Source organism: Nothobranchius furzeri, chromosome 8 (assembly GCF_043380555.1).
Source record: "Nothobranchius furzeri strain GRZ-AD chromosome 8, NfurGRZ-RIMD1, whole genome shotgun sequence".
Lineage (NCBI taxonomy): Eukaryota > Metazoa > Chordata > Actinopteri > Cyprinodontiformes > Nothobranchiidae > Nothobranchius > Nothobranchius furzeri.
Genome location: NC_091748.1, coordinates 72977379 through 73004280, shown reverse-complemented (window position 1 = coordinate 73004280; position 26902 = coordinate 72977379). Strand labels below are relative to the sequence as shown.

The following is a 26902-nucleotide window of genomic DNA, read 5'->3' as shown; positions in this document are numbered from 1 at the left end:
TTGTATCTGCTCTCTGTTGGGGTTAAACGGCAAGAAAAAAGGCAAAAGGGGGAAGGCGATGGTCAGAAGGAGATACCTGAGACAGTACTGCACCAAGTCCGGTGTCTGAGGCATCCACCTCGAGTGTAAACTGGAGTTGGGGGTCTGGTCGGTGGAGCACCGGAGCATGTGTGAACTTCCTTTTCAGCATCAGAAAAGCTGCTTGGGCTTCTGGGGACCAAACAAAAGGCTGGTTAATGGAGGCGAGGTTAGTTAAAGGAGCGGCTGTCTGAGTGAAGTTTCTGATGAATCTCCTGTAGAAGTCGGCGAAACCCAGGAATCTCTGGAGTTGTTTACGGGAGGATGGGGTAGGCAATTCCGTGACTGCCTAGACCTTCTCAGGGTCTGCCTTCAGCCTCCCACTCTCGATGACAAATCCTAAAAACTTAACCGTGGTGACATGAAACATACATTTGTCAGCCTTCACATAAAGCCAGTTTTCCAGGAGGCGCTGTAACACCGACCGAACATGCTGAACATGTTGTTCTAGAGTACTTGAAAAAATTAAGATATCATCCAAATAGACAGTCACATACTTATTCAAATAATCTCCTAAGACAGAGTTCACAAGTGACTGAAACACAGCAGGAGCATTAGTCAGGCCAAAAGGCATTACCAGATACTCAAAATGTCCTAAAGGAATTTTAAACCCCGTCTTCCACTCATCTCCCTGACGGATCCGTACTAAGTGGAAGGCATTCCTGAGATCCAAGTGGCTGACAATAGTGGCGTCCTGAATGGGCTCAAAAGTGGAAGTTAACAGAGGCAGAGGATACTTGTTTTTTACAGTTATTTTGTTTAACCCCCTGTAGTCTGTGTAAGGCCTGAGCATTCCCTCCTTTTTTGGAACAAAGAAAAACCCTGCTCCCAGAGGTGAGGTGGAGGGCCTGATAAGACCGGCTGCCAGAGACTCCTGGATGTAACTCTCCATACTCTCCCTCTCAGGCTTGGAAAGGTGATATAGGCAACTGGAGGCAAGTGGAGCTCCAGGCAGCAACTCAATGCTGCAGTCAAAAGGTCTGTGTGGGGGAAGAGAAGAAGCACGGTCTTTGTTGAATACCTGTCTGAGGTCATGGTAGACCAGAGGTACTTTGGAGAGATCAATCTCTTCTGCAGAAGGGATTGTGGGGCTGTGGAAGGTTGGTGAGGCTGAGCGAAGGCAAACTTGAGAACACTCTGGACTCCATCCTTCTATCCGGTTGGTTTTCCAGTTCAGCTGGGGGTTGTAGCGTTTCAACCAAGAGTGGCCCAGGACGAACGGGGACTGGGGAGAGGGAAATACAAAAAATGCCAGACGTTCTGTGTGGTTACCTGACACTCTTAACTGTAGGGGAATGGTCTGGTGAGTGATGGTGGATAAAGCCCTGTCATCCAGTGATGACACAGGGAGAGGAGACGACAAACGAGTGGTAGGGGTATTCCACCTCTCTACCTAGCCAGGATCCAACATAGACTGCTCACAACCAGAGTCCACCAATGCCTCTAGCTGAAACTGTTCAGAATTAAAAACACAGTACACTGGATAGAACAACGGGAGCTGGAGTTTCTGCCCACCAGTAGTCCCGGTTTTACTGGTGGGCTCTGCCTTTTGCCAGTGCTGGGCAGACTCTGGCGAAGTGTCCGGGCCCCCCGCAATACAAACATAGACCTGACCTTATTCGATGTTCCCGCTCTTCTGGGGAAAGACGAGTCCAACCCATCTGCATGGGTTCATCAGTTGTGGTAGTCTCAGAAGAGGAGCGATATCCAGTCCCCTGGTTACGGTCAGGAGTGGGAGCTGGACGAGCACTGGTGACCGGGCGCTGTAGCTCCTGGTGACGTTTGTCAATGGAGATGGCAAGGCGAATGAGTCCCTCCAGAGACTGAGGTTCCTGGCACAACGCCAACTGGTCCTGGACTCGATCACTGAGAGCCTCTGTGAACGCAGCAATTAGTGCTTCTTCGTTCCATGAAGTCCTTGCTGCCAAAGTCCTGAACTCCACAGACATGTCCGCCACTGATCGTCGACCCTGTGACAATGTCCAGAGTCGCTTCCTAATATCCAAAACAAATTCGGTCTGTCCAAAAGTCTGTGTGAAGTCCGTTAAAAACTCATCATGAGGTCCTAATAGAAAAGTGGCACAATGGCTCTTAGCTTCAGCCCACCGTAGGGCTCGTCCATGACGTAGTCCAACAATATATGACATTTTAATTGAGTCTGTGGAAAAAGCTCCTGGTGAGCGTTCAAATGCGAGACGACACTGAAGGAGGAAGCTATGGCAGTCCTTGAACTCACCGCCGAATGTCTGGGATGGAGGAGAAGCGGCTGGATGGAAGTGGGTGATCTCTGTGGGAACTGGAACTTCCGGTCCGGAGGCAACTGGAGCGGCCGCCTGAGGTTCCGTTCTAGGAGTCTGCGGCTGAGACACTCGGTTGTGGATCTGCCGCACCAGGGCCTCCAGCTGCTGGCAACGACTTTGGGCTGCGTTAAGCTGCTTCATTTGCAGCGGCATCGTCTGCTCCTGTTGGGACACCCTATGGAGATGATCGGTGAGAGTTGTGTCTGCAGGGTTAGCGGGTTGGCGGGATGATTCTGACATGGTCTGGGGAAGGCGTTTAACCCAGGACATGCAATCACAATAAACTCACTGATTTAATGAAAAAAAAAAAGAATGTTTATTTTAGAACGAGAACATAAGGTGCACTGGGAATTCCAGTGGAGGTCGGGAAACGGAGCGCAGCATAGGGAATTTGGGAGGTGTAGGTATTGGGAAGGGCAGGTCCAGAGTCGGGGTGTGTCCGGGTGAGGAGGTCCAGGAGAGGGAGCGTGGAGAGAGCAGGTGAGCGGATTGGATGGAGGAATGGAGAACAGCAGAGAGCTGCATCCTGAAGGGTTACGTGGCAAAGGTGAGTATCCTGATGAGTCACTGAATCCTGAGAAGTCTCTACTCCAGAGATGTTCCAAAAATCCTGAAGAAGGCGTGAGCACAAAAAAATCCACATAGATCAATAAGCCAAAAACACAAGAGGCACAAAATCACTGCAACACTAGAAAGCTGGAAACTACCGAGCTGTAGTAATCATCCCGCGTCGAGGTGTGTTCTCCAACTCCTTAAGTAGCCGGTCCCCCCGATTGCTAACCTGGCGCAGCTGGAAGCCTCCCTCTCCTGAAACACAACTCAAAGGTGGAATGTGTGAGACGAGTACTCACCCCGACTCATGACAACCTAGTTATGATTTCGTTACCAAGCAGACCAGAGAAGCCTTCACTTTGGAGTTACTATTTCATGAAGGTCTAAGCTTCTATGAGAGAATATTTTCAACGGAATGTTCTGGATGTGATACCTGGAAGCAATGAAGATTTCTACTCATTCCATGTGTGATCTTAAGCCAGACACACGTCTGTTGTTTGTTTGTAGTGAACTTAGTCTGAATGTGGCATTTCAGCTGACATGTGTATCATTAAATGTGAAATATGTTCTCATTTTAATGACTCTTCTTACATTATTCTCATTACATTTTACAGAATGATGCTTTTGAACATCTTCATAAAACAACGTGTTAAATATCCCCAGTGATGTGGGGCATTAAATATGAAACTTAAAAGGAAACCCACAAACATAAAGCATTAAATAACAATCATAATTTTAAATGTAAACCACAAAAATACAGTTTCTAACGCCACAACATGCCTCTCTATCGGAGCCCTAATGAACACCTGTCGTCCCGGCATCCTTTGCGTGTCCAATATGGAAGAACTGGCGGTGGAGGTCCGTGGCTCCAACGGCGCTTATTATAAGGTAAATACCGGCATATCATCACAGCTGTAAAAGTAGCACTTCGTTACCCAATACAGACTGTTAGCTGAAGTTTCGAGGACCGTAACTACGTGTTCCGAGTGTCTTTGAGTCCTCGAACTGTTTGTTGTTAAAGTGCAGCTAGCCAAAATTAGCAGGCTAAGCTAACGTCGGTCGCTTGTTTTTGCCAAGTGTTTTGTTTTATCGACTTTTGCCCAACACAAATGAGAGGAATCACTGTCCTTTCCGTTATACCTCAGATATTAAACACGTGAAAGCTGTTTTTTTGCATTCCCGTGACTGTAACGGTCATTAGCTAAAAGTTAGCTAACTCGCAAACTGTTGACGTCTAATAGTTGAATAAAGCTATCCGTTAAACATGTATTCCTTGTCGGGGTTGACGTTTTATTCGTTTTAGAATAACAACACATAATTGGTTTGGAGGGTATTTTTTATTTATTTTTATTTTTTACTAACGGCGTTCAGAAAGCACCACGCCTGCAACGCTCTTCACAGACTACCATATCTTCCTGTCACCGTCTATTATTTGATACTTGATCATGTTCAGGCCATCTTCGCTATGTGTGCCAGCTGTTCCCTGTCAGTCCAGAGCAGTTGGCATGTCAGCAGAGCCTCGGTGATATTGTACACTTGTAAGCTATTTCTAGACCTCGGCCCTAAAGTGATACTTTTGTATTTTCTCTTTCACTTCTCTCGGTTTCGTTTCATCCCCATGCCCCCGGTGATGCAGCTCATTATAATACCGAGATCACTGTTCCTTTTTGCTCATATGTTTACCTCAGCCATTCCCAGTTACACTGCATCTTTTAAACTCGTGAGTTACGTGAAGGTGTGACGTTCTTTTCTCTGTAAAGTCCCTGCCACACAGTTTCAGACAAGATTGTCACATGACTTTTATAAAAGACCCGCAGGCTGTTCCTCAAAAGAGATTAAATATACTTTCGAATATAAATGTCAGAATTCTTGGGTTTCATCCCCACGACTGCTGATTTAAGATGAAAGTCCAGTCAGCATTGTTGTGATCTGATGATTTACTGCAAACAATCTCCCAAATCACATCTGTTCTGCTCCACATGGTATAGATTTGATACTATATAGATTACTTGAGGGGCCATTCAGATGCAGTAAAGATCAAGTCACCCCTAAATGAACTTTTTTTTTTCTGATAAACTATATAAATGCTTGTCTAATCGTGCTGCGGACACGTGTAGTCAATAGTTTAGCACTTTAGTGCATTTTAGTTAAAATGTAAATGTTCTGCCTAAAACTGTCCATTGTGCCATTGTCAGGTTAACACTGCACTGCAGTTGAATTTAAATCTGCCATCGCTATTGGCTAAGAGGTACCCTAGAATGTTAGCTGGTACGATATGATGTCCTAATGTCGTTTTGAGCCTGTGTGTGTGTGTGTGTATTTGTTAGCAGCTCCGCCCTCTCGGTCTGCTTGGCAAGAGCATTTGCTGCATTTTTCAAACATGAAGTGGGAGTGGAGTAATACTCTGGTAGGGGGTGACTTGCTCTTTAAAGAGCAAGTCACCCCCAAATAAACTTTTTTTTGCTGATAAACTAAATAAACGAGTGTCTAATCGTGCTGCAGACACGTGTCATCAATAATTTGGCACTTCAGTGCATCTTAGTTAAAATTTAAATATTCTGCCTCAAACTGGCAGTGTTGTGCCATTGTCAGGTAAAAACTCTGCACTGTATTTTAATTTAAATCTGCCACCGCTATTGGCTAAGAAGTATGCTATGATGTAAACTGGTACATTATGATGTCACAATGCTGTCGTGAGCCTGAGTGTGTGTGTATTTGTTAGCGGCTCCGCCCTCTCGGTCTGCCAGGCAACAGCATGTGTTGCATTTTTCAAACATGAAGCGGGAGTGGAGTTAGACTCTGGTAGGGGTTGACTTGCTCTTTAAATACAAAACAAAAGCTCATTTTGAAATTCAATCTAATGAAGATGAATTTAAATTAGAAAATGTTTATTAAACTTGGCACAAGAACCAGTCTGCCCTTTAATCCCACTTGATTTAGAACCGTTCTTCATTTACTCTCAAATATATTTATTGAGCTTGAAATAAATACACAGTGTGAAGAAATTGTAATACCAGTAATGATGACACATTGATAAAGTGGTCTCTAGAAATTTAAAAGAATGACAAGTGCAGAATGTTGTGCTCTAGGATGATTCAATTCAATTCAAAAATACTTTATTAATCCCAGAGGGAAATTGATTGCTGTAGTAGCTCAGAATAATAATAATAATCAAGTCATCAAAGAGTTATTGTATATTACAATGGCTGTTGGCAGGAAGGATCTCCAGTAGCGGTCAGTGTTGCAGCGAAACTGAAGAAGCCTCTGACTGAAGACGCTCTTCCGTTGTCGGACAGTCTTGTGAAGAGAATGCTCAGGGTTGTCCATAATCTTCTTGATTATCTGGAGAATCCTTCTTTGCATTATCTCCTCCAGCGGTTCTGAAACTGTCGAAACTCTGGCTGAGTCCTTGAAAGGGCTTGGAGTTCCTCCATCTTGTTGGCCAGTGATCTCATGTTGCCCATTATGATTGATGGAAGAGATGGTTTGAATTTCCTCTTTCTCTGTCTCCGTTTTGCTCCCGCTCTGCACCCATACTTCTTGCGTTTTAGCTCATTTGGGATTTGTGGCTTCAGTTGAGGTATTATTTCAGCCTTTCCAATGTTAATCAGCTGCTACCGATTGTAAACCAGACTGTTGCCATGGTTACGCATCATAACAACTGCTCAAAAAGTGAAAAAAGCTAAAAAATAGCAGTAAAAATCCCCCAAGCTTCACAGCACCAGAAACAGAAAAGCAAAGTGTCCAAAAATACAGTTTTTCTTGAGAAACTAGAAGAAAAAATGTCCAAGAAAAGGCAAAACTTGCATATAATCAACAGAGCTACTCCAACATACGGCCACCCAGAGTAGTGCAGTTCCGGAAAGTTCCGGATGTCGACGCCAAAACAACCAAAACAAAGAGGAGACTCACCTCTTACATCAGGAAGAATCCGCGTGTTTCCAGCGTTATCCGTTCTTTCATAATCGGTTGTCGAATTGTGATCGGCAGAAGCTTTTCCGGTTCGTGCCTCACTTTTTTACAGCAGCGGCCCAAAACGATCTCCTCACACATGGATTTTCTGCTTCCTGATCACGTGACGTGTGACGTACGCGGATAAAGATCGGCCTTGGAGCTGGGATGTTTGTTCTCACGGTGCGGGGGGTATCGCGGTATTTTTTTTAAACGTGCTACATTTTCACACAATTAAATAAACCCTGTATGTCAGGAAATATTGTCCTCAGTTTGTGTCTAAATTTTGCCTAAAATGTGTTATTTTGTAATTATGTTGTTTATTTGTTTACATTTTTTCCCTTTAGTCTTTAAAATACCAATATTTGCCCATAACTTCTTATCTTTTGTCTAATTGATGTCATCATTTTAAAAATATTAGATCAGATGATACTCAGTACTCAAGTAGCTTTCTAATCAGATACTTTTTTACCCTTATTTGAGTAATAAACCATATATCAGGAAAATATTGTCCTCAGTTTGTGTTCTTCCAGTGAGCTTTGCAGATTTGGGAAAATGTCATAAATTCATAATTATTCTCAGAGAGAGACCAACTCTTATCTGCCCCTGGGAGCCCCGTAATGCATAGCGTCATTTCAACATGGGGGTGTCTGCGACACGGTTTATATGCAGGTAGCGGCGCTGCGGCTGCTTTATATAGCGACTCGTTGCATTCTCCCTCAACCCAAATCCTCGGATCACGCATTTTAGCTAAAACGCTAACGTTAGCTTGCCTTGCGTTGACTGTAGAGTTGTGGGTGATGGTCACGCAGATGTGTCATGAGATTTGAGGCGTTGCTGCCTTTCACAGACACTTTTTCTGCACGTGCTGCAAACAGGATAGCCGTGGCATCTTCTATAAACTGTCCCTCGGCATTCTTCAAATATCCAAAAGATGCCCGTACTTCCCACTTTGTCTTCCTTGAGGGATAAAAAATGTCCTGAGTGCTGCCGTCTCCTCCTCTGGTCATTATTTCAGCTTTAGCTTCAAGAAAGTTTTGGTTGTAAACAACAAAGCGAGCATGTGCCGCCGGCAACTTCAGCAGATGATACGGTGGCTGGTAAGGGTCACCGCGCTACACCGCAGCCACGGTAACCCACCGAGATAATATATGTTTTTTTTTAAACAAGACGGTTATTATTATTGTCAACTTTTTTTTACCGGGGTTTACCGCTATTCCGGTTACCGTGACAACCCTACGTACCATATGTCTGTTTTTGTGAAAAGCATAATAAAATGTGTTTTAGTCGGGTAAGCACCTTCCTCAGTAGAAATAAATGCACAGGGGGTGGATGGAGACCCATCCAAGATGAGGACCTGCTGTTACAGCAGCTCCACTAGGCAGTGCCAGTCTACGTCGTGTCTACAGATACGATGTCTGTAACTAGAGCACTAAAACAAGTGTGATCTCCAGCCAAACTTGCCCCCCCCCATCTATACATAGCCCAATCTATGTATTTATATCTATGGCTCTACTGTAAATGTTTAATAAAACAGAGACGGAATAAAGGGTGGGGGTTTGGGGGTCACTGGGTTTTCAGTTAGAAAACTTCAAAGGAACTTTAAAGGAAGAAGTGGCACACTCGTCACTCACCCGCTTGTCTATGTCCTGCAGGGCTTTGTCAAAGATGTCCACGGTGACTCTCTCACCATTGCCTTTGAGAACAAGTAAGCCACCGTTTCTTGTACCCTTCTTGTGTTTTTGTAAAACATCAAGTTAAGATTTGTGAGAGAGTCAAGTTGTGACATTAGAGGTTTGTATTTTAGTTGGCAGCCAGAACGCCAGGTGCCCTTCAGTGATGTCAGATTGCCACCGCCTGCTGATGCCAAGAAGGAGATCGGAGAGGGCGAGGAGGTGGAGGTGGGGTAGACACTTGCTACGTTAAACCTTTTATTCTTTTATCTTGTCTGAGTCTTACTCTTTAATTTATTTCACCTCATGGCAGATATTCTCCAGAGCCAATGAACAGGAGCCTTGTGGTTGGTGGCTAGCTAAAGTTCGCATGATGAAGGGAGATGTGAGTATTCTTCTTCATGTACAAAGTTAAGCTGTTGCAGTGCTACAAATGTAAAAGAACAAACAAAACCTTGTTGGATTTAAAATCAGATTTATCTTGTTTTATCATTCTGTCTAAAATCATTCAACCTACTTTTATTTTTCAGTTCTATGTGATTGAGTATGCAGCTTGTGACGCCACTTACAACGAAATTGTTACCTTTGATCGTCTGCGACCAGTCAACCCTAACAAGGCCATTACCAAGAACTCCTTTCACAAGTGCACTGTCCCTGTTCCTCAGGATCTGCAAGAAGCGTGCGTACAGCATCATTAACGTTTCAGCATTAGATGTACAAAGTTAGAAGTTATAGAACTAGCTTCTAGTATTTGTGTTAAATATTAGCTACAGTCTGACATACAGTGCTCAGCATAAATGAGTACACCCCCTTTAAAAAGTATGAATTTAATCAGTAGCTCAAAAGAAAAAGTTCCAGTGTTTTCCCAAGGCTGGGTTTTATTGAACTCTTGTTTAACTCCACAACATGAAATTAAGGTTAATAAAATAACTTAGATCACAAAATCTTCAAAGCAAAAATGAAAACACCCCACAACAAAAACTACTACATTGTATTTTGTCTGACCACTGTGATTTTCAAGGACAGCACCAAGTCTTCTAGGCATGGAATGAACAAGATGGCGACATGTTGCAACATCTATCTTTTTCCATTCTTCAAGAAGAAGCTCTTTTAGAGCCGGATGCTGGATGGAGAGTGATGCTCAACTTGCTGCATCAGAATTCCCCACAGCTGTTGGATTGGGTTCAGATCAGGAGACGTACATAATCACCCCCTGTTCTTCTTCAGAAACGCAACAGTAGCTTCAGATGTGTGTTTTGTGTCATTGTCGTGTTGGAAAAGTGCACGACGACCCAAGTGCACGGAGTGATGGCAGCATCTTCTCCTTCAGTGTAGAGCAGAACATTGTTGAGTTCATGATACCTTCAATGAAATGCAGCTCCCCAACACCAGCAGCACTCATGCAGCCCACATAAGGACACCGCCACCGCCGTGCTTCACTGTAGGCTCCATGCATTTCTCTTTGAAATCCTCACCTTTACAATGCTACACAGTTTTGAAACTATTAGTTCCAAAAACAGAGATCTTTGTCTCATCACTCCAGAGTCCCAGTAGTCTTCACCTCTTTCAGCATGGGCCCTGGATAATCCTAGGTGTGCTTCCTTTGTGGACGATACCGATGTATGCCATTCCTGTGCAGTGTGAACTGTATGGTGTCACGGGAAACTGTCACTCCACTTTGGCTTTCTACTGCTTTAGCTAACTGCAGTGAACTTGCATGGTGATTTTCTTCAACCCATCTCACCAGAAGACGCTCCTGTCCAGATGTTAACTTCCGTGGACGGCCTGGGCGTCTCGCACTTCCATCTTTCTTAAACTTTTGGCTCACCGTTGCTACAGTATTTTGACTGATGTGTAAAGCTTTGCTGATTTTGTAGCCATCACCTTTTTTGTGTAAAGAAAGTATTTCCTCTCAAATTTTTTGACATTTCAATCAGTCAGTCAACTGTATTTATATAGCACTTAATCCCACAATGTATGCAACTCAAAGTGCTTTACAAATTAAAAAGGCCCCCGCAAGCCCACATTCCCTCCCATCCCCAGAATTTTAAAAACAGTCTGACAATAAAAACCCCTTAACAACACTCATCCTCCGGCACTCATGCGCACACACGCACGCGGAAAAAACACGGACTGAGTTCAGATGAGCCAGACCAGCTAAGATAAGGATAAGGAAACGCCATCAGGGGAGCCATCCGCCCCAACAGCAGCAGATCCACAGCAGCAGCTGAGGCACCGACATAGGGCGCCCAGGGCAGGGAGGGCGGGGGTCCCCGCCTCTACCCAGGCACACCTGGAAAGCACCCAGGCCACCACAGCCGACCACCGCCCCCGGGGCAGAGGGCACCCACAGAGGAAACACTGGAAAAAGGTTAAAATAAGGTTAAAATATAAAATCAATAGAGCTAAAATGAAAATTGTAATATGCAAAGTTATTTAGATATTAAGATAATGTTGATCATAAATCTATGGTAAAAAAATGTTTAAAAACAGCACATATAAAGAAAGAATACATAAAATAAATAGATAAATAATTAACCAAATAAATTAATTTATTTAAAAAGTAATAGTAATCAGTTTCTCCTGCCTGTGGAGCCGTTGCTGACAGCATGAAATGGGAAGGGCGTTTCTTTAAGTCATGCCCTTTTATAGTCACCTGTCTGCTGGACACCTAAACGAATCCTCAGACTCACCTGTGATTTAACGCCTGTTAATTAGAATTTTGTAATCTTATGTGTGGCTTTTCTCCTAAGACAATAATTGGGATGTACTCATTTTTGCAACATGGGCTTGAATGGATTTGTTAGGAAAATCACTTTTTTGTGTTTGCAAATGAACAAATCTGGTTTTCAATCAATGACCCACATTTATGGGAGTATTTAATGGAATCTCATAGAAAATGTTGTTTCTGAAAGGAGACTAAAGGTTTTCTGACAAATGTAGTGGAATCACCTGAATGTCAGATGAGACATTTACTTTAAGTGTTTGTTGTATTTCAGGTGTCAGGGTGAGAACGCACATAAAGACTTTAAGAAAGCGGTGGGAGCCTGTCGCATCACGTACTGCCCTGAGACCAGTGAGCTAGTGATTGTGGTAACTAGAGCTTTCTACAACCTCCTGCCTTTAATAGCACCAGTGCTGCTGCACTTTTCATCTTCCCAGTATGTTTTGTGAGTTTTTTGTGTATATTTGTGTAAATATTTCTATTATTTCCTGTGTTCTTGTGTGTTAAGTCCACCAATGACTCAACGGTGAAGCGTGTATCTTTGCTGAGCGACATGCACCTACGCGGCCTCAGAACCAAGCTGCTGTTGATGTCACGCAACCAGGAGGCCACAAAACACCTGGAGGTCAGTTGGTGACAAGAAATAATGTTTCAGACAGCCAACGGGGCACACATGAAGCTCTTTAGTCGAGGCTGGACAAAGGAGGCTTATAAAGTGCACTAATGAGCGACAGAGGAAAATAAATCTAAATATTTTTGGTAAACAGACTTACTGTTAATTAGAACAGTTAAGTTTTAAGATTTTAATAGTCCCCCCCCCCCCCCCCCCCCCCCCCGGCCTTGCAGACCTCTAGGCAGCTGGTGTCATCCTTCCAACAGGAGTTCACAGTGAGACCAGACCTGATGGGGCTGGCTATCGGCAGTCACGGAAGCAACATCCAGCAAGCGCGCAAGGTTCCAGGTGTCTCTGCCATCGAGCTGGATGAGGAGACTGGTACTTTCAGGATTTATGGAGAGGTAGTGTGATGCACGTTGCTCAGTCGGGCACAAAAATGTGAAATTCTTATTAACAAAGATCTGAGACCCGTCTTCATTTAGTGATTGTGTGTTTGGGGCGTACCTCCAACACTTTAAATATGTAAAATACAGTTTGGTGACGTTTTTTGCGATGAGACCTGCTTTGCTAGTTGGATTCTAACTGTGGACTAAACGTGTTTTCATTTAGACAGAGGAGGCCGTAAAGCAGGCCAGGAACTTCTTGGAATTTGTGGAAGATTCGGTCCAGGTGCCAAGAAACCTTGTTGGTATGAGTTCTACTCACTTTATAATACCAGTATCGGTATCGGTAAAAGTTAACCGATACCAGGAACCGATACCAATGCAGTTGCTTGAAAATGGCTTCACTGTAACTTGTCATTTCTGTTCACCTAATATTTTAGTTTTGTAAGGATTTCTAGTCATATATTTTACTTTTTATCTACCTCACAGTCTTTTCCTGTTGAAAGCAGAGAAGAAAATAAAACCTGTATTCCAAATCATTGCATTTTTTTGTGCCGTAGAAGTATCGGTATCGGCGAGTACTCAGATCCAAGTATCGGTTTGGAAAAGAGTGGTATCGTTGCATTCCTAATTAGGACCACATTAAGGCATTAATGTGGTGTAAGGGTTTTAGCTATTCTTCATCATTAGAGGTTTTTTGTAAGTTAAACGATAGAAATGCCTTACTGCGAAAATGACTGAATATTTTATTTACCATTGTCATTTTCTTCTAACTCTTGTTTCATTATGTAGACGTTAAATGCATTTTCTTCCCTGCATCTGTAGGTAAAGTGATTGGGAAGAACGGTAAGGTCATCCAGGAGATTGTGGACAAGTCTGGCGTGGTGAGAGTCAGAATAGAGGGGGACAATGACAACAAGCAGCCCCGGCAGGAGGTAAGCCTGCTACTTCGTAACATAACACATCCAGTTTCCCATAAATAAACGGCTGCATGGTGGCGCAGTGGTTAGCACTGTTGCCTCGCAGCACGAAGGTTGCAGGTTCGAAACTCGGCTCAGCTGCGGCCTTTCTGCGTGGAGTTGCGTGTTCTCCCCGTGCATGCGTGGGTTTCCTCCGGGTACTCCGGTTTCCCCCACAGATCACAACATGCCCTATAGGTTATTAATTGTAAGTCGCTTTGGATAAAAGCGTCTGCTAAATAAATAAACATAAATCATCAGATCATATTGCACGTGAGAGATTTTGAAAGCTTTTTCATTTGAAATGAAGTTTGCTCGTGGATTCAGACAGGAGCAGCATGTTGTGTTTGGGCATCAGCACTGCAACATGCGTGTGCACGACGACGCCATCACAGTTCCTGCTGCTGGGCGTGTTCTCAGCTGTTAAGGGTATCCGACATGCAGCGGTCACTTTGAGGAAGCAGATACTTAAACGCTTGAGGCAGGACCTCATCCCTGACCCGGAGAAGTCATTCTATCCTTTTCTGACTCAAGACCGTGGTCTCGGAGTTAGAGGAGCCGATTCTCAGCTGCTTCACACTCGGCGGCGAACCGCTCCAGCGAAAGCTGCAGATCACGTTCTGATGAAGCCAACAGGACCACATCATCTGCAAAAAGCAGAGACCCGATCCTCAGGCCACCAAAACAATTTAAAGACATGTCCAGTGTTCTCACGAGATCGTGTTCCATCAGAACGAAGGTGGTAAAAGCTGCTGTCAGAGTGTGAGTTGCGTCTGTAAATGCTCGTGTGTAAATTCTCAATAGAAATGTAATAAACTGCTTTTAAATATCAATTCTGCATCATGACACATCATATTAGAAGTCGGTGCATCTAATTTCTTACATCCACGTTTATGATTGAATTATTTTGCAGCAAACACTAGGGCGACGGTGGCACAGGAGTTAAGTGCCCGCCCAGTAATCAGAAGGTTGCAGGTCTGTCGCGGTCCTTGTGTCCTTGGGCAAGGCACTTAACCCAACCTGCCTGCTGGTGGCGGTCGGAGGGACCGGTGGCGCCAGTGCTTGGCAGCCTCGTCTGTCAGTGCGCCCTAGGGCAGCTGTGGCTACATTGTAGCTCATCCCCACCAGTGTGTGAATGGGTGAATGACTGATTGTGTTGTAAAGCGCCCTGGGGGGTTCCAGGACTCTAGAAGGCGCTATATCAAATGCAGGCCATTTACCATTTACACACACTGATTTGAACGGGGGGGGACAATATTTATATATCATCATCATCATGGCTCCTGCAAGGGGTCGGGGTCGTCCTGCTCCGGTGCGTTGAGCCTACCAGGTTAACCAGCTGCGGAAGTGGCGATCACGGCCGAGCCAGCGGGTGCGGCGTTGCGCTGCCAGGCATGACGCTCTTCGTTGGCGTGTGCGTTCTCTTAGCACACGGTCAGAGATCCGTTGGGGCCACCTGATGTTCTTGATGGTTTTCAAATCCCTGCTATCAAATCCATCGATTCTTGCAGCCAGAGTCTTGTTTAAGGGCGGAGCTTCTTCGTCTTTTACATTTGACGGTCTGTAAAACCCTAACAGGGTAAATGTTAAGAAGACGGCAGGAGTGCTGCATAACCTAAAGGCTATTCAAGTCATTTGTTAACAGCTCCTGTATTTTTTTTCGATATCGTTATGAATTTAGCCGCGTTAGAAAAAAAAAATGGCAATGTGATATTTTACCAACATCCCTACAGTCTCATACTAACATGCATGGTGTGGGTTTGTGTTCTGTTGACACAGGGAATGGTCCCATTTACCTTTGTCGGCACTAAGGAGAGCATTGGCAACGTTCAGGTCTTGCTGGAGTACCACATCTCATATCTGAACGTAAGATGCCAAAGTGTGTGTTGGACTGTTTGTTTGTGTTCAGCCTTCTTTTTCTCCCACTAAACGTCAGAATGAGTTTAGAGCTTTTTCCAGGTCAGTGCTTTTCTTTATTCCATAACTTCTGCTTGCGTAATGGACATCTTTTCTCACTGCATGCAAGTAGGTTGTAAGCAGCAGTTTTTACCCTGAACTGGCTGAGGAAGCGATAAACATGATGTATTATCTTTAACGTGATAAATGACATGATTCCAGTTTTACAATAAAGCCTGGTTCATGCTTCTCCGTCAGCTCCGCAAGGGACAGACACGCACGGATTGACGGAAGCGTTTTGCTCTCATACTTCTCCGTCTCCTGGGGAGTGTTGCAAAGCAATTCCCCTCCAGGACAGCAGAGGGCGTAGCGCTGTTCTGTGGTATCCTGTCATGTATCGGTCCAAGATAGTGTGTTTATATTGTGTTTTTTGTTTATATAAGAGACTTTGTAACACGGGCATATTTGTCTCTCGTTCTCCTCCACCTCTTCATGCGCTCGCCACCTCTAAACCCACGTTTCCTGTCATTTCCGTCCACAAATAAAACTCTTGCTGCACATCTTTTCACTCCTCCAGTCACGGGGGAATTAAACGTTCTTGTTTTTAGAGTTTTTTCGCGAGGTATTCTTCAAGCTTCTCCGTGTCTGCCGCTAGTTATCCTCGGCTGTCTTTATGTTTTTGAGGGCGCAATGGTGGCAGTGTAGACGACAGCGGCGTCCTGACCAATCACAAGCTTGCGTTGTCCGTCTCGACGGACGGATGTTTAGAAAAGAGAGCTCGACTCCGTCCGTCCTTGCCGGGCTCTCCAGCAGGCCCGCAAGGATGTTGCGTGTCTCCGCACTGACGCAGACGGAGAAGCATGAATCAGGCTTAAGTCTCATGACCGTCCCTGTGCTGCTCATCTGTGTTTAGTCGTGAACATTTAGCATGTTTTGTGCTGCTTCATGTTTGCTTTGCAATGTGTGTAGGCCATGGGGGAGCTTCTTGCAGAAGGCCAGCAGCTAGAGGAAGAACTGAGGCAGATTGTGGATTACACGCAGGGAAGCAGCCTAGCAAGTTTCAGAATGAAAAGCTCAAGGCGCACTGGATGTGATGTAGATGTGTGTGTGATGATTCTGCACGTGTGTCCAGTGTCAGCTTTGCCAGATAGTTTTTTATTTAGAACACCAAAGCCTGTGAATCACCCTTTGTTCTCGTATCTCTTAAGTTTTCTCCGTTCTTGGTATTTGCTCTCTCTAAGGAGGTTGAGCAACTTCGTCTGGAGCGGATGCAGATTGATGAACAGTTACGTCAGGTCACCCAGGGTTACCGGCCAGCTGACCGGGAGCGAGGCGATAGGGGAGAGAGAGGAGGATTTAACACCGAGAACAGTGTCGGTACGCCTTCATCTTCCTTACGTGGTAGCCGCTCCTACAACGGCCGGGGGCGTGGACGCAGAGGCCATAGCTACAGCACCGGATACGGTAACTAGCTTTAAATAAGAAGCCACGCAAAATCAACCGTTGATCCTTAAATGAGACACTTTCACATTTATCAAGAAGGGAAACGCTGAATTCGTAGTGTCCAAAGTTTCTCGTCTTCTTTTGCATCTTATTAAATGTAGGCACCAACTCGGAGCAGTCCAATGCCTCTGAGACCGATTCAGAGCGCAAGGATGAGCTCAGCGATTGGTCCCTTGCTGGAGAGGATCAGGATGGGTGAGCGATGTTCCACACTGAAACTCAACGAGCTGACAAGTCTAAATGTGTTGTTTTTTGAGGGCCTCTACGTTCGTTTTTTGGACTTACAGGGAGAGAGAACGAGGCGCTCGGCCACAAAGAGATGGTCGTAGAAGGCCGGGACCTGGCAGAGGTCGAGGGGGACCTGGAGGAAGGGGGAGAGGAGGCAGAGGAGGATACAACTACAGTTCTGGTAAAATTCACCTTAAGGCTTGTCCTTCTGAAGCGCACCCAGTCACCTGCTGTCTTGTGTAACTGCAGCCTGCTGTCGGTCATTCTGAATATAATTCTGCAGCGCCTCGGGACCATGACAACTACCAACCCTATGGAACCTTGGAGGCAAACACTGAGACGGACCAGACAGCTGACACCGATGCCAGCGAGTCCAACCTGCCAGCAAACCGCCGCCGAAGGTCACGGCGTCGCAGAACAGATGAAGATGCCACTCTGATGGATGGCATGAGCGAGTCTGACAACGCCTCGCTGAGTGAAAATGGCTTAGGTATGGAGGATGGATGAGTCGTCTTTGAATGTAATCAGAGTGGCATTGCTAGGTGTTGTCATCAGAGCAGCATTTTGACAGTAGGAGAAGCTTCTGCAGTTTACGGTAGCGTTTAATGTTGAAGACACCAATCATTCTGCTTTTGAAAACCTAAAACTCCTAGATGTAAAACCTCAGCGCCGCAACCGTAGCCGGCGTCGCCGCGCCCACCTGCCAGAGGAGAGGCAGCCAGGTAACCAATGGCAACCGCTGGTGTGTGTTCTCCAGGCTGCAGCTTTAGTGGCATCAAACAGAACACTGCATACTGAGCTGCAGGTGCAGAATTAACTGGCATGAGCGTTGTTGGCGGTTTTGGAAAACTAAGAGGTTTCTTCTTGTCCAACAGCATCTAACAGTTGTGCTTCTATTAAAATGCGAGATTTGAACCACTGCTTTTCCAGCCTGAACTTGTTTTACTCTAAACTCACTATCTGCGTTGCGATTCTGCCGTAGCAAAAGTTACATTTTTAAGTTAACTTAAAATACTTAATCAGTCCTCGCTGATGTTTGTGTCCGGTGTTCCCGACTCTGCAAGCTTCACTAATGTCTGTGCGTTGTAATTTGCACAAATGGAAGTCCTACTGATGTTGTGAAAACTGGGGCGGATGTGGCATAAGTTCTCTGCCCCGGTGCCTTACCAGAGGTGTTGTGGTGTTTGTGCAGTGACCGTGGCTGACTACATATCCAGGGCTGAATCTCAGAGCAGGCAGACAAACACCAAGGACACAAAGAAACCCAAGGATGTGGTCAGTACCGCCATGCTGCATGTGACTGCCGACAGATGTCCGTTAGTTTCTATAAAGTGGTAATTCTGGTAAAGTGAGCATCTCTGGTGTTCGACTGAGAATCTCTTATTTTAGAAGCAAGAAACTGTCTTATAGAGCTGAATGATCACCTGTTTTCTGGTCGACAATTCGATTTCAGACAAACATAATCGGCCAATGCCAGAGCTGAAGGAGCAAAGCTTCGGCTCCTTTTAAGCCGGGCGCACACCGTGCGACTTTTTCACTTTTTTGAGCCGATTTTCCACTCGTGCGAGAATCCACGACATCGGGGCGAGTTTTGCGCTGAGCGTCGTGTAGTGTACAGGGGGTTACGAGAGGCGATTAACACCACGTGACCAGCTACCGATCAGCAATCGTGAGCTCGCACGGACTTCTGGCGTGTTTGATATTTTGCTCGTCCCTCGTGAGGGTATCGCACTGTTGAAGCAGCGCTGCGACCCAAAAAGTACCAGAACCGCTCACGGCGCATGCGCAATCCTGCATCAACACCGCTCGCCCGCTATTTCCCTAATAACACACGCTGTTCGTTTTTATTTCTAAACATTTTTTTACACACAATGACAAATATTGTCAATAAAGCGTGTTTGTCGTGTTCATGTCAAATTAAACTGATAACAAAACACAGATTTACTTTATTTTGTTTTCCTCATCCAACCCCCATAAATCCCCGTGTGTCCTCCTGCAGGACTCCCGAAGGACAACAGGCAAAACAAGACAAAAAAGTCTGACGTGTTGAGTAAAAACTGCTTTTTTTAGCATATTTTTAGGGCCGACGTGTTGCTACCAGACGTACAGTGTGAGCAGTCAGGTCGCATCCGAGAACTGGGTCGTACAGCGTGAGCACATGACTCGTGAGATCTGCCCTGCGAGGAAGTCGTACAGTGTGAGCTGAAGATGAGTGCTACGAGTGAAAAAGTCGCACAGTGTCCGCCCAGCTTTAGTTGTTTTTTTTTTCCTGTAGCGCTGCGCAGGCCCATGTTTTTTATATCTGGGTTCCTGAAGCAGCAGAAGGGGATTTATCGTGGTAAGACTGCAGCCGTGGAAGCTCAAGTTCTCTTCTTTCAAAACCTGTTTGAACGTTTCTGATGACACAAGCCTTTGCAGAGTTAGGGTAACTCAAAGCTAGCCTGTAAAATGCGTCGGCGTTGGTTGTAACGGCTGCTTTTGAGTGAAGAATCATTCAGGCGGCCCTGAAGAACATCCAGTTACCTTCAGATTTCATCCTTAGTGTTAGCTTTAATGCTTTGACGGTGTGATGTCGCGTTCGGCCATGTTTGTGAGTGATTATGTACTTAGTGAATTTTGTGCTGAAGCTTGATTTGAAGAAAGTCGTAACTCAAATGAAACTTTCTATCAGAAAAATGGCAGTGCGGTCATTTCCTAAACGCACTTTAGCTGAAAACTTCCTTTCATCTATCCAGGGTCAGGTGGAGGCTATTGCTGAGCACAGTCCGCAGTCTGCTCCGCCAACCACCAACGGCTCGAGCAACGGCGCCACCAAGTCTCCCCCTGAGAAGCCCGCCAAAGCCTCTCACACGGAGGACTCGAACCCGGAACCTGTCGTTAACGGACTCTCCTAGTTAGACCGGAGCAAAGAAAACGGTTTCAAATATTTGGACTCCTTTGGGGATACTTGGTTGCGTCTCCATGGCGAGGCGTCAAAGTTTACTAAACATTTAAACACAACAAGCACTGTCCTTTTTATTACTTAACAAATATTTGAAACCTGTTCTGCAGCACAAGACCGTAACCTCTCATTTACACCTTTATCTGTTCAACTGTTCATTTTACTAGTTAGTTTTCTTTCTCAGTAGTTCTTCCAGTACGAGCTTGCCAAAGATAGTCAGACACATGTTTAGGGACACACACACACACACACACACACACACACACACCTCTTTAGCTTGCTCTTCACCGAGAGCTCCGATGGAGGTTTGGCTGAAAGCAGTGTTTATACAACGCAGACAGGAATTCCTCTCAAATCCATTCTGTGGTGTGAATGCAGCAGTTTGTTTTTTTAATTCTGGCAAAGTTTTACAACGATGCCTGTTTTTTTGTCGCGTGGCAACATATTTTTTATTTTAGTTTTGTCTTCTCCAGGATGCTTTTTCCATCCGAGGTAGTTTGAAAAGTGAACATCTGCATGAGCCTTACCACGCTGCAGATAGGTTTGTCGCAAACTCAAGTAGAATTGATTCACGTGTGATCAGCTGTTGTGCCTTGAGAGTAGATTCAACATGTTGCTGCCTGGCTCTGCGCTCCACCTGAAATCCTTCCACATCTCTCCGCGTGACCCGGTTTCCCTCACCTGCCACAGACGAGGCGTCTCCGCTAGAGGCCGGTGAGGGCGAACCCTCAAAACGCCCTCAAAGGATTTCAGAGCCATCTCTCTAAAATCAGGTGTCTGCTCTTAATGTTGTGGGGGTGGGGTGGGGTGGGGGGGTCCCGTTATCCTTTATATATTTATCTGTTGAGGAGTTTGACATTAGCTGCTTCCTGTTCTTTAATATGCAACCACTCTGATCATAGGACAAATGTTATTACAGCATATCTGAGACGAGACGAGACGTTTTGTTTGCACTGAAGCGTAACCGACTTCTGTTGAAGCTGATTGTAGTTGAGTGAGAAAACTGGCTCGCAGCGGTTAAACGCTGCACCGATATGTAGCCACCAGGTTTCCTGGAAACATCAGGCAGTTTGATCAAGTTTCACAAGGATACTGAGACTTCAGAAACCCAATAAAATCAAAATAAAACCCGTCAAGAGCGCCTTTGCTCAGCCTTTTGGGCCCACTTCTTAATGCCTAAAACTGCAAAAATCCTGTAAAGAACTGGACTTCTCTGCTCTGGTGTTGATGTTCCTGAAAAGCAGACCCAGGGGACAACGATGTCATTTTTATGGTTCTTCCACACTGGCTGGCTGGAAACTGGTCACGACTGTTCCTCTAAGGAAGGAGGTTTATTTGGATTATTTATTTGTTTTTTAGAAAAAAAGTGTACAGTATTTAAAAAATTACACTTTCTTGTTCTTGACACTAAAACATACAAATCCAGTTTTGTTTTAAGACAAATTATGAATTGGGACTACTGACAGTTGCGACATCAGAAGTGTTTTTTTTTGGGGGTGGGGGGGTCAAATACAGTATACTGTCTTTTTTTTTTTTTTTAAATGTTCGTCTGGTTGGTTGATGTGCAATATGTTTTGTATGCAGGTAGTTCTTAAATAAACTCGATCTTCTGTGTAGATCTGAAACCAAATGGAGTCGTTTGTGAACGCGCTGATCACCGGCGAGGGGCTGCTGGCGCCTGTGTAGGGTAGCTAGTCGCCACCAGCATGTGAATGACTGGTTGTGCTGTAAAGCACCTTGGGGGGTTGCAGAACTCTTGAAAGCGCTATATCAAACACAGGCCATTACTCACGAGCAGAAAAGGGGAGGACTTCAAATTCACACAGTGGTTATGAGACTTGAAGATGAATCTGTCTGACGATCCAAAATAATGACTGACAACTCCATTATCAAGTTATTACAGTGATTTTATTGAAGAATTAAAAAAATGAAGTGCTAGCTCAGTAAATCAGCATGAATAAGAAAAAAAATTAAACATTTTATTTCTTGGCTTGGCCATCCATCAGGTCCTTCGCTTCATTGATTTTTGCTGCTATGTAGGGAGATCCACCTGCGGATCAAATATGAATAAAATTACTTAAAATGGTGATTTTTATTACAGGGTATCCGCAGGTCCTTAAAAAGTCTCAAATTAGCTTTTCCAAATTTAAGGCCTTAAAAATCCTTAAAAATTACAAATAATCCTTAAATAGAGTTTCCAAAGGTCTTAAATTACCAAAGACCCAATAAACAAGATTCTTTTATTTCTATAAAATTTTCGTGAATTTCTAGTTAGTGTTCAGCATTTTTTGTGTACGATGTTGGCGTAAGCGGAACCGTACACATTCAGTTGGTTGTGAAAGGGGGCTATTTTTAGATGAGCACATTAGCTGGTTAAGCTAGTGGGAGCTTGCGCCATGGGGAAGTGCAAGTTTAATGGTAACTGGATGGCTAATCCCACGTTCACGACGTGGTTAGCACCAATTCCAGGCAATAGCTGGAAATTAAAGCTTAAATTTTATTTAAAAAATAGCTTAAATTTGGTCAAAGTGGCCTTAAAAAAGGTCTTAAGTCTTAAATTTGGCTCCCTTAAACCTGCAGATACCCTGTTGTAGCTTTGCTTACTAAAATAGTTCACTTGTCAGATTCACAGCCATCTGTAGTCCTACAGATACAGAGCTGTTAAGTGACTTTATGGTTTATCAGCTCCTCACTAATAAAAAGCACGTTCTTCACAATCACATCATTCAATGATGAAAAACATTATTTTATATATTATCTCAACAGCAGTGATGCTAGCGGTTTCTAAACGTCTCTAAAATGAGATCCTTCAAGCATTTAGGACTCTTGCACAAACAGAATAAGTGAGGGTCAAGAATGAAGCAGATTTACATCATCAGTAAGTAAGTTAATTTAAAATAATCAGCCATTGATTTGGCTAAAATGATTTAGCTGTCTACTTTAAAGTTGCGTTTTGCAGAAAATAAGTAAAAGTTATGTAACATTTGGTTACTGCGACCGCTTTAAACAACTCTGGAGCTTTTTGCTGGCCATCGTCCAATTACAATTGTCGGCGCTGCGGTATTAGCCCGCAGGAGACACCGCACCCTCCCACTCACTGATGGTGAACAGTTGTTACGTCCCTCCTTCCTTTGTTTTGAAAGGACAAAAACTGGCAATCCCCGCAGATATGAAATATGTTTCAGTATAACCTTCCTCCCAAAATGACTGAAACACTAGACTCTTGGGATTTTCTCACTATATCCTTACATACTGCACCTTTAAAACAGTTGAGATGGTTCCAAGCCTCCTCTTACCTCTATCTGGGTGGTTCAGGATCATCAGTTTCCTATGAGCCTCTCTAATCTTATTTTTGTTGGCCGTGGGACTAAAATACAGAAACAATTACAGTAATTAGTGTGAATAATTGTGATTTTGGCTCTAACGATGAAAGATGTCAGAGAACTTGCTGCACATAGACCATAGGTCAGGCCCTGTAGGAAGGCGAGCTCTCATACCTGACGCCTAAAATCAGAGCCGCTTCTCTCTTTGACATCTTTGGCTCAAATCCACCTCTGTAGTACCCTCCTCCAAAGGCCTGCAACAACATAGTGTAAGTGATAAGAAGCTGAATGAGTGAATGAATAAATGAAAGACCCATTTATGTTACTATATCTCCAGACTGAAATACCGTCTTGGGAAGACTCTGAAGTGCCTGTTTGACTTGAGGCTCCATTTGTTTCATGGCCTGCATGGCGTATCGTCCTGGTAGACAAACAGATGTGAGCAGCAGATATTTGGAAAGTTGTTCTCCCTTATTGCTGACATGCTTGTTTTGTTAGATGACACCACAGTGATCATTCGTTTACATTCAGAAAGCAGCAGGTTCACTGACTGAACCACTAAGTCACTATAAAAGTAAATTTATAATCCCAATTTTAACTGAGAAATCTGAAAAACTCACAGCTTAATTTTTGTTTTGTTTTATTCAGTTACACACCAGGATTCTTTACTGGTCAGACATGAGATCGTTTCACGTATATCACTTTCTCACGTCTTGAAGACAAAGAACTAGTGTCCTTTTTTTAACACCTTGTCCCCTTTAAATCAGTCAGGGAATCCGCGGGTCCTTGAAAAGTCTTAAATTTACTTTTCCAAATTTAAGGCCTTGAAAATCCTTAAAAATGACAAATAATCCTTAAATACAGTTTCCAAAGGTCTTAAATTACCAAAGACCCAATAAATTAAATTATTTAATTTCTATGAGATTTTTGTGAATTTCTAGTTAGTGATGAGCATTTTTTGTGTATGATGGTTGGCGTAAGCGGAACCGTACACATTCAGTTGGTTGTGAAAGGGGGCTATTTTTAGATGAGCACATTAGCTGGTTAAGCTAGTGGGAGCTTGCGCCATGGGGAAGTGGAAGTTTAACGGTAACTGGATGGCTAATCCCACGTTTGCGACGTGGTTAGCACCGGTTCCAGGCAATAGCTGGAAATTATAGCAGAAATAAAATTTAAAAAATGGCTTAAATTTGGTCAAAGTGGCCTTTAAAAAGGTCTTATTTGGCTCCCTTAAACCTGCAGATACCCTGATCAGTGGTGTCTGAACTTTTGAAGATGTGGAACAAAACTGAAGTTAAACGTTCTCGGGAACCTCAAATATGTCGTTTTGTCTTCTTCTAGAAAAGCTCAAATCATTTTAAGGTGATTTTTTTTTCATTTACATTCCTCAAAACTGTTCCAGAAATAGGCTCATCAAGGACACTTTGAACATAAAAATGTTAGAAAGTGTCGATCTACATCAACAGCTTACAGAAGAGACTTCTAGAGATGCAAATGGGGGCCGCACAAAACCACACCAAGTGTCACAAATGGCCCCGGGCCACACTTTGGAGATGCCTGCTTTATATAGTCCATAAGAACAGTCGTCCATCTTCTTCCGCTTATCCGGAGTCTGACTGCAGGGGCAGCAGCCTAAGTCGAGAGGCCGAGACTTTACTCTCTCTAGCCACTTGGGCCAGCTCCTCCGGGGGAATCCCAAGGGGTTCCCTGGCCAGCTGAGAAACATAGGGTGTTTCTCAATGCCAAGGAACATTGCCTTGATGTCTTGGCCCCGCCCCGGTTGCCTAGGAGATACGTCATCGGGAGCTGCCAAGACGTGTTCCAATGTTCATGGTCTACCGAGGCGTGTGTTCTCCGTTTGTTAGCCGTTTAGCTAGCTGAGCGAGGATACACGAGAGGTGTTTTGTAGCCTAGCCTTGGTCAAAAACTACCCAGAATACACAGCAGTATTTTCAAAAGGATGACAGTTTAGAAGCCGGCAGCTACTTCTGGTACAATTTTCAAGTTTAAAAGTAAGTCGGCTAATTTTAAATGTTTATTTTTTTTTTAGATCCAAAGAAGTTATCTATTGTTGGTTAGTTGCTTATTAGTTGCAGCTTCAGTGGCTAGCGTGTAGTAACTCACTTATATTTTTAATTTATTATTATTATTATTATTATTACTATCTTTATTTCATTCAAAAAAAAAACACAACAGATACTAAACAATATTCATGAAAACACAATATATATTTGAATATAATTTAATAAACATATACACAATTTAAAAAGTAAAAGGCTTGTTATGTATTTATATTTAAACTAATACATATAAAATATAACGTTATCTCCCGTGTCACGTGACGTTACGCGACCGCCGTGGAAGCCGCAGTCACGTGACGCAAGTCTGTTCCATTTAACTGTTTTCTTTGACCAAGGAAGGGCCGTGTCCTCGTAAGCAAGGCGCCTGGCCTCGCAAGACATCGCCTCGCAAGGCCAGGCGCCTTGACATTGAGAAACACCCATAGTCCCTCCAGCATGTCCTTGGTCTTCCTTTAGGTGTCCACCCAGTTGGACATGCCTGGAAAACCTCACCAGGGAGGCATCCAGGAGGCATCCTAACTAGATGCCTGAGCCATCTCAACTGGCTCCTCTAGATGTGGAGGAGCAGCGACTCTACTCCGAGCCCCTCTTGGATGACCAAGCTTCTCACCCTAATAATCTTCAACTTTTGAAAGTTGTTTATATTATTTAATAGAAGAAAAATAAGTTGTATAATTAAATCAGTTCACATCAAACGTAAACAAACTGCTCTGGTTAATGGATATTAAAATACTAATAAACTTGTCTTTGATTTCACCTGCAAATCCAGCTGCTGCCACAGCCAGTCCCACTGCCACCATGGAGCTGGCCTGTCGAGGTAAATAATAATAATGAAACGTGATGTAGTCAGTCAGCCTCACAAGCTTCTCTGCTGCAGCAAATGTAAACAAAACTGCTCTGCAAATGTGTAAGTGCTACTTTCACATTAAATTAAAAAAAAAAATCACCCATTAAACACAGAAACAGTGATTTGGCTGTTGCGTTAGGTAAAACCTAAACAAGGGATTTGTAGAGTCCTGTTGGGTCACACATCCTAGGAATGCTAATGTTAGCTTAGCTATGAAAATAGGGTTATCGCAGTTTATGACCCACTCCCAAGCACGCTGGCGTTTCATACACCCGTCTCGATAGTAAATAATGTGTCCGACCTACCATTTCTCTGTGTTATGTTCCGTTTCTGTTACAGAACAGGAGCATAACTTTTGACCCCTGTGTTTAGCTAGCTCAGACGTCCCATGTGTTTATACCGGAAATGGATGTGAAGTGTTGTAAAAATGCCGTAAAGCGGCTCGCCTGCTGTTCTCCAGATTTTAGCTAGTGGTGCCTATGAGAAATAATTTGGAATCAAATCCGGCTTCTTGGAGGTAAAATCTGTTTAAAAATACACTTTTACTACAGTTTTTTTTACCACTTTTAATCTGTACAACACTTGAAACATTTGTTTGTTTACAAAATGAAAACAAATCAGTGACTTTTTATTTTGATTTTTACTCATGTTGAGAATTAACTTTTTGTCAGATTATTTTAAAGGAGCATTATGTAGAAATGAAGTAAAAATGATATCATGTTGTAAAATGTGGTTACTACAACCACCCTGGAGCTTGTTGCAGGCAAATTACAAATGTCAGCGGCGCTGCAGTATTAGCTCGCAGGAGACACGGCACCTCCACACTCACTGATGGTAAACAGTAGT

The 26902-nt window shown here is 44.0% G+C and overlaps 2 protein-coding genes across 8 annotated transcripts; one reads left to right on the top strand and one right to left on the bottom strand.

Annotated features, from left to right (window-relative positions):
* Window positions 1–3702: 3702 nt before the first annotated feature.
* Window positions 3703–21421, top strand: fxr1 (FMR1 autosomal homolog 1). 7 transcript variants are annotated; one of them, XM_070554302.1, is made up of 19 exons: window positions 3703–3818; window positions 8537–8589; window positions 8689–8782; window positions 8868–8939; window positions 9085–9233; window positions 11554–11647; window positions 11788–11904; window positions 12126–12296; window positions 12505–12583; window positions 13104–13213; window positions 15017–15103; window positions 16103–16234; window positions 16378–16597; window positions 16738–16831; window positions 16924–17045; window positions 17148–17354; window positions 17518–17586; window positions 18057–18139; window positions 19600–21421. In XM_070554302.1, the coding sequence occupies exons 1-19, from the start codon at window positions 3729–3731 to the stop codon at window positions 19756–19758; spliced, it is 2202 nt and encodes a 733-aa protein (XP_070410403.1). In that variant the 5' UTR covers window positions 3703–3728; the 3' UTR covers window positions 19759–21421. The 7 variants fall into 7 exon arrangements, with proteins under 7 accessions (XP_070410403.1, XP_015826596.3, XP_070410406.1 ...); XM_015971110.3 differs by lacking the exon at window positions 16103–16234; XM_070554305.1 differs by lacking the exon at window positions 16103–16234 and having other exon boundaries at window positions 15011–15103.
* A 270-nt stretch (window positions 21422–21691) lies between these two features.
* dnajc19 (DnaJ (Hsp40) homolog, subfamily C, member 19) lies at window positions 21692–26486 on the bottom strand. Its single transcript, XM_015971114.3, has 6 exons — window positions 26362–26486; window positions 25967–26018; window positions 23476–23549; window positions 23303–23382; window positions 23102–23172; window positions 21692–21855 (listed from the first exon to the last, which is right to left on the bottom strand). Exons 1-6 carry the CDS (start codon window positions 26362–26364, stop codon window positions 21785–21787), a joined length of 351 nt encoding a protein of 116 aa, XP_015826600.3. The 5' UTR covers window positions 26365–26486; the 3' UTR covers window positions 21692–21784.
* Window positions 26487–26902: the final 416 nt, after the last annotated feature.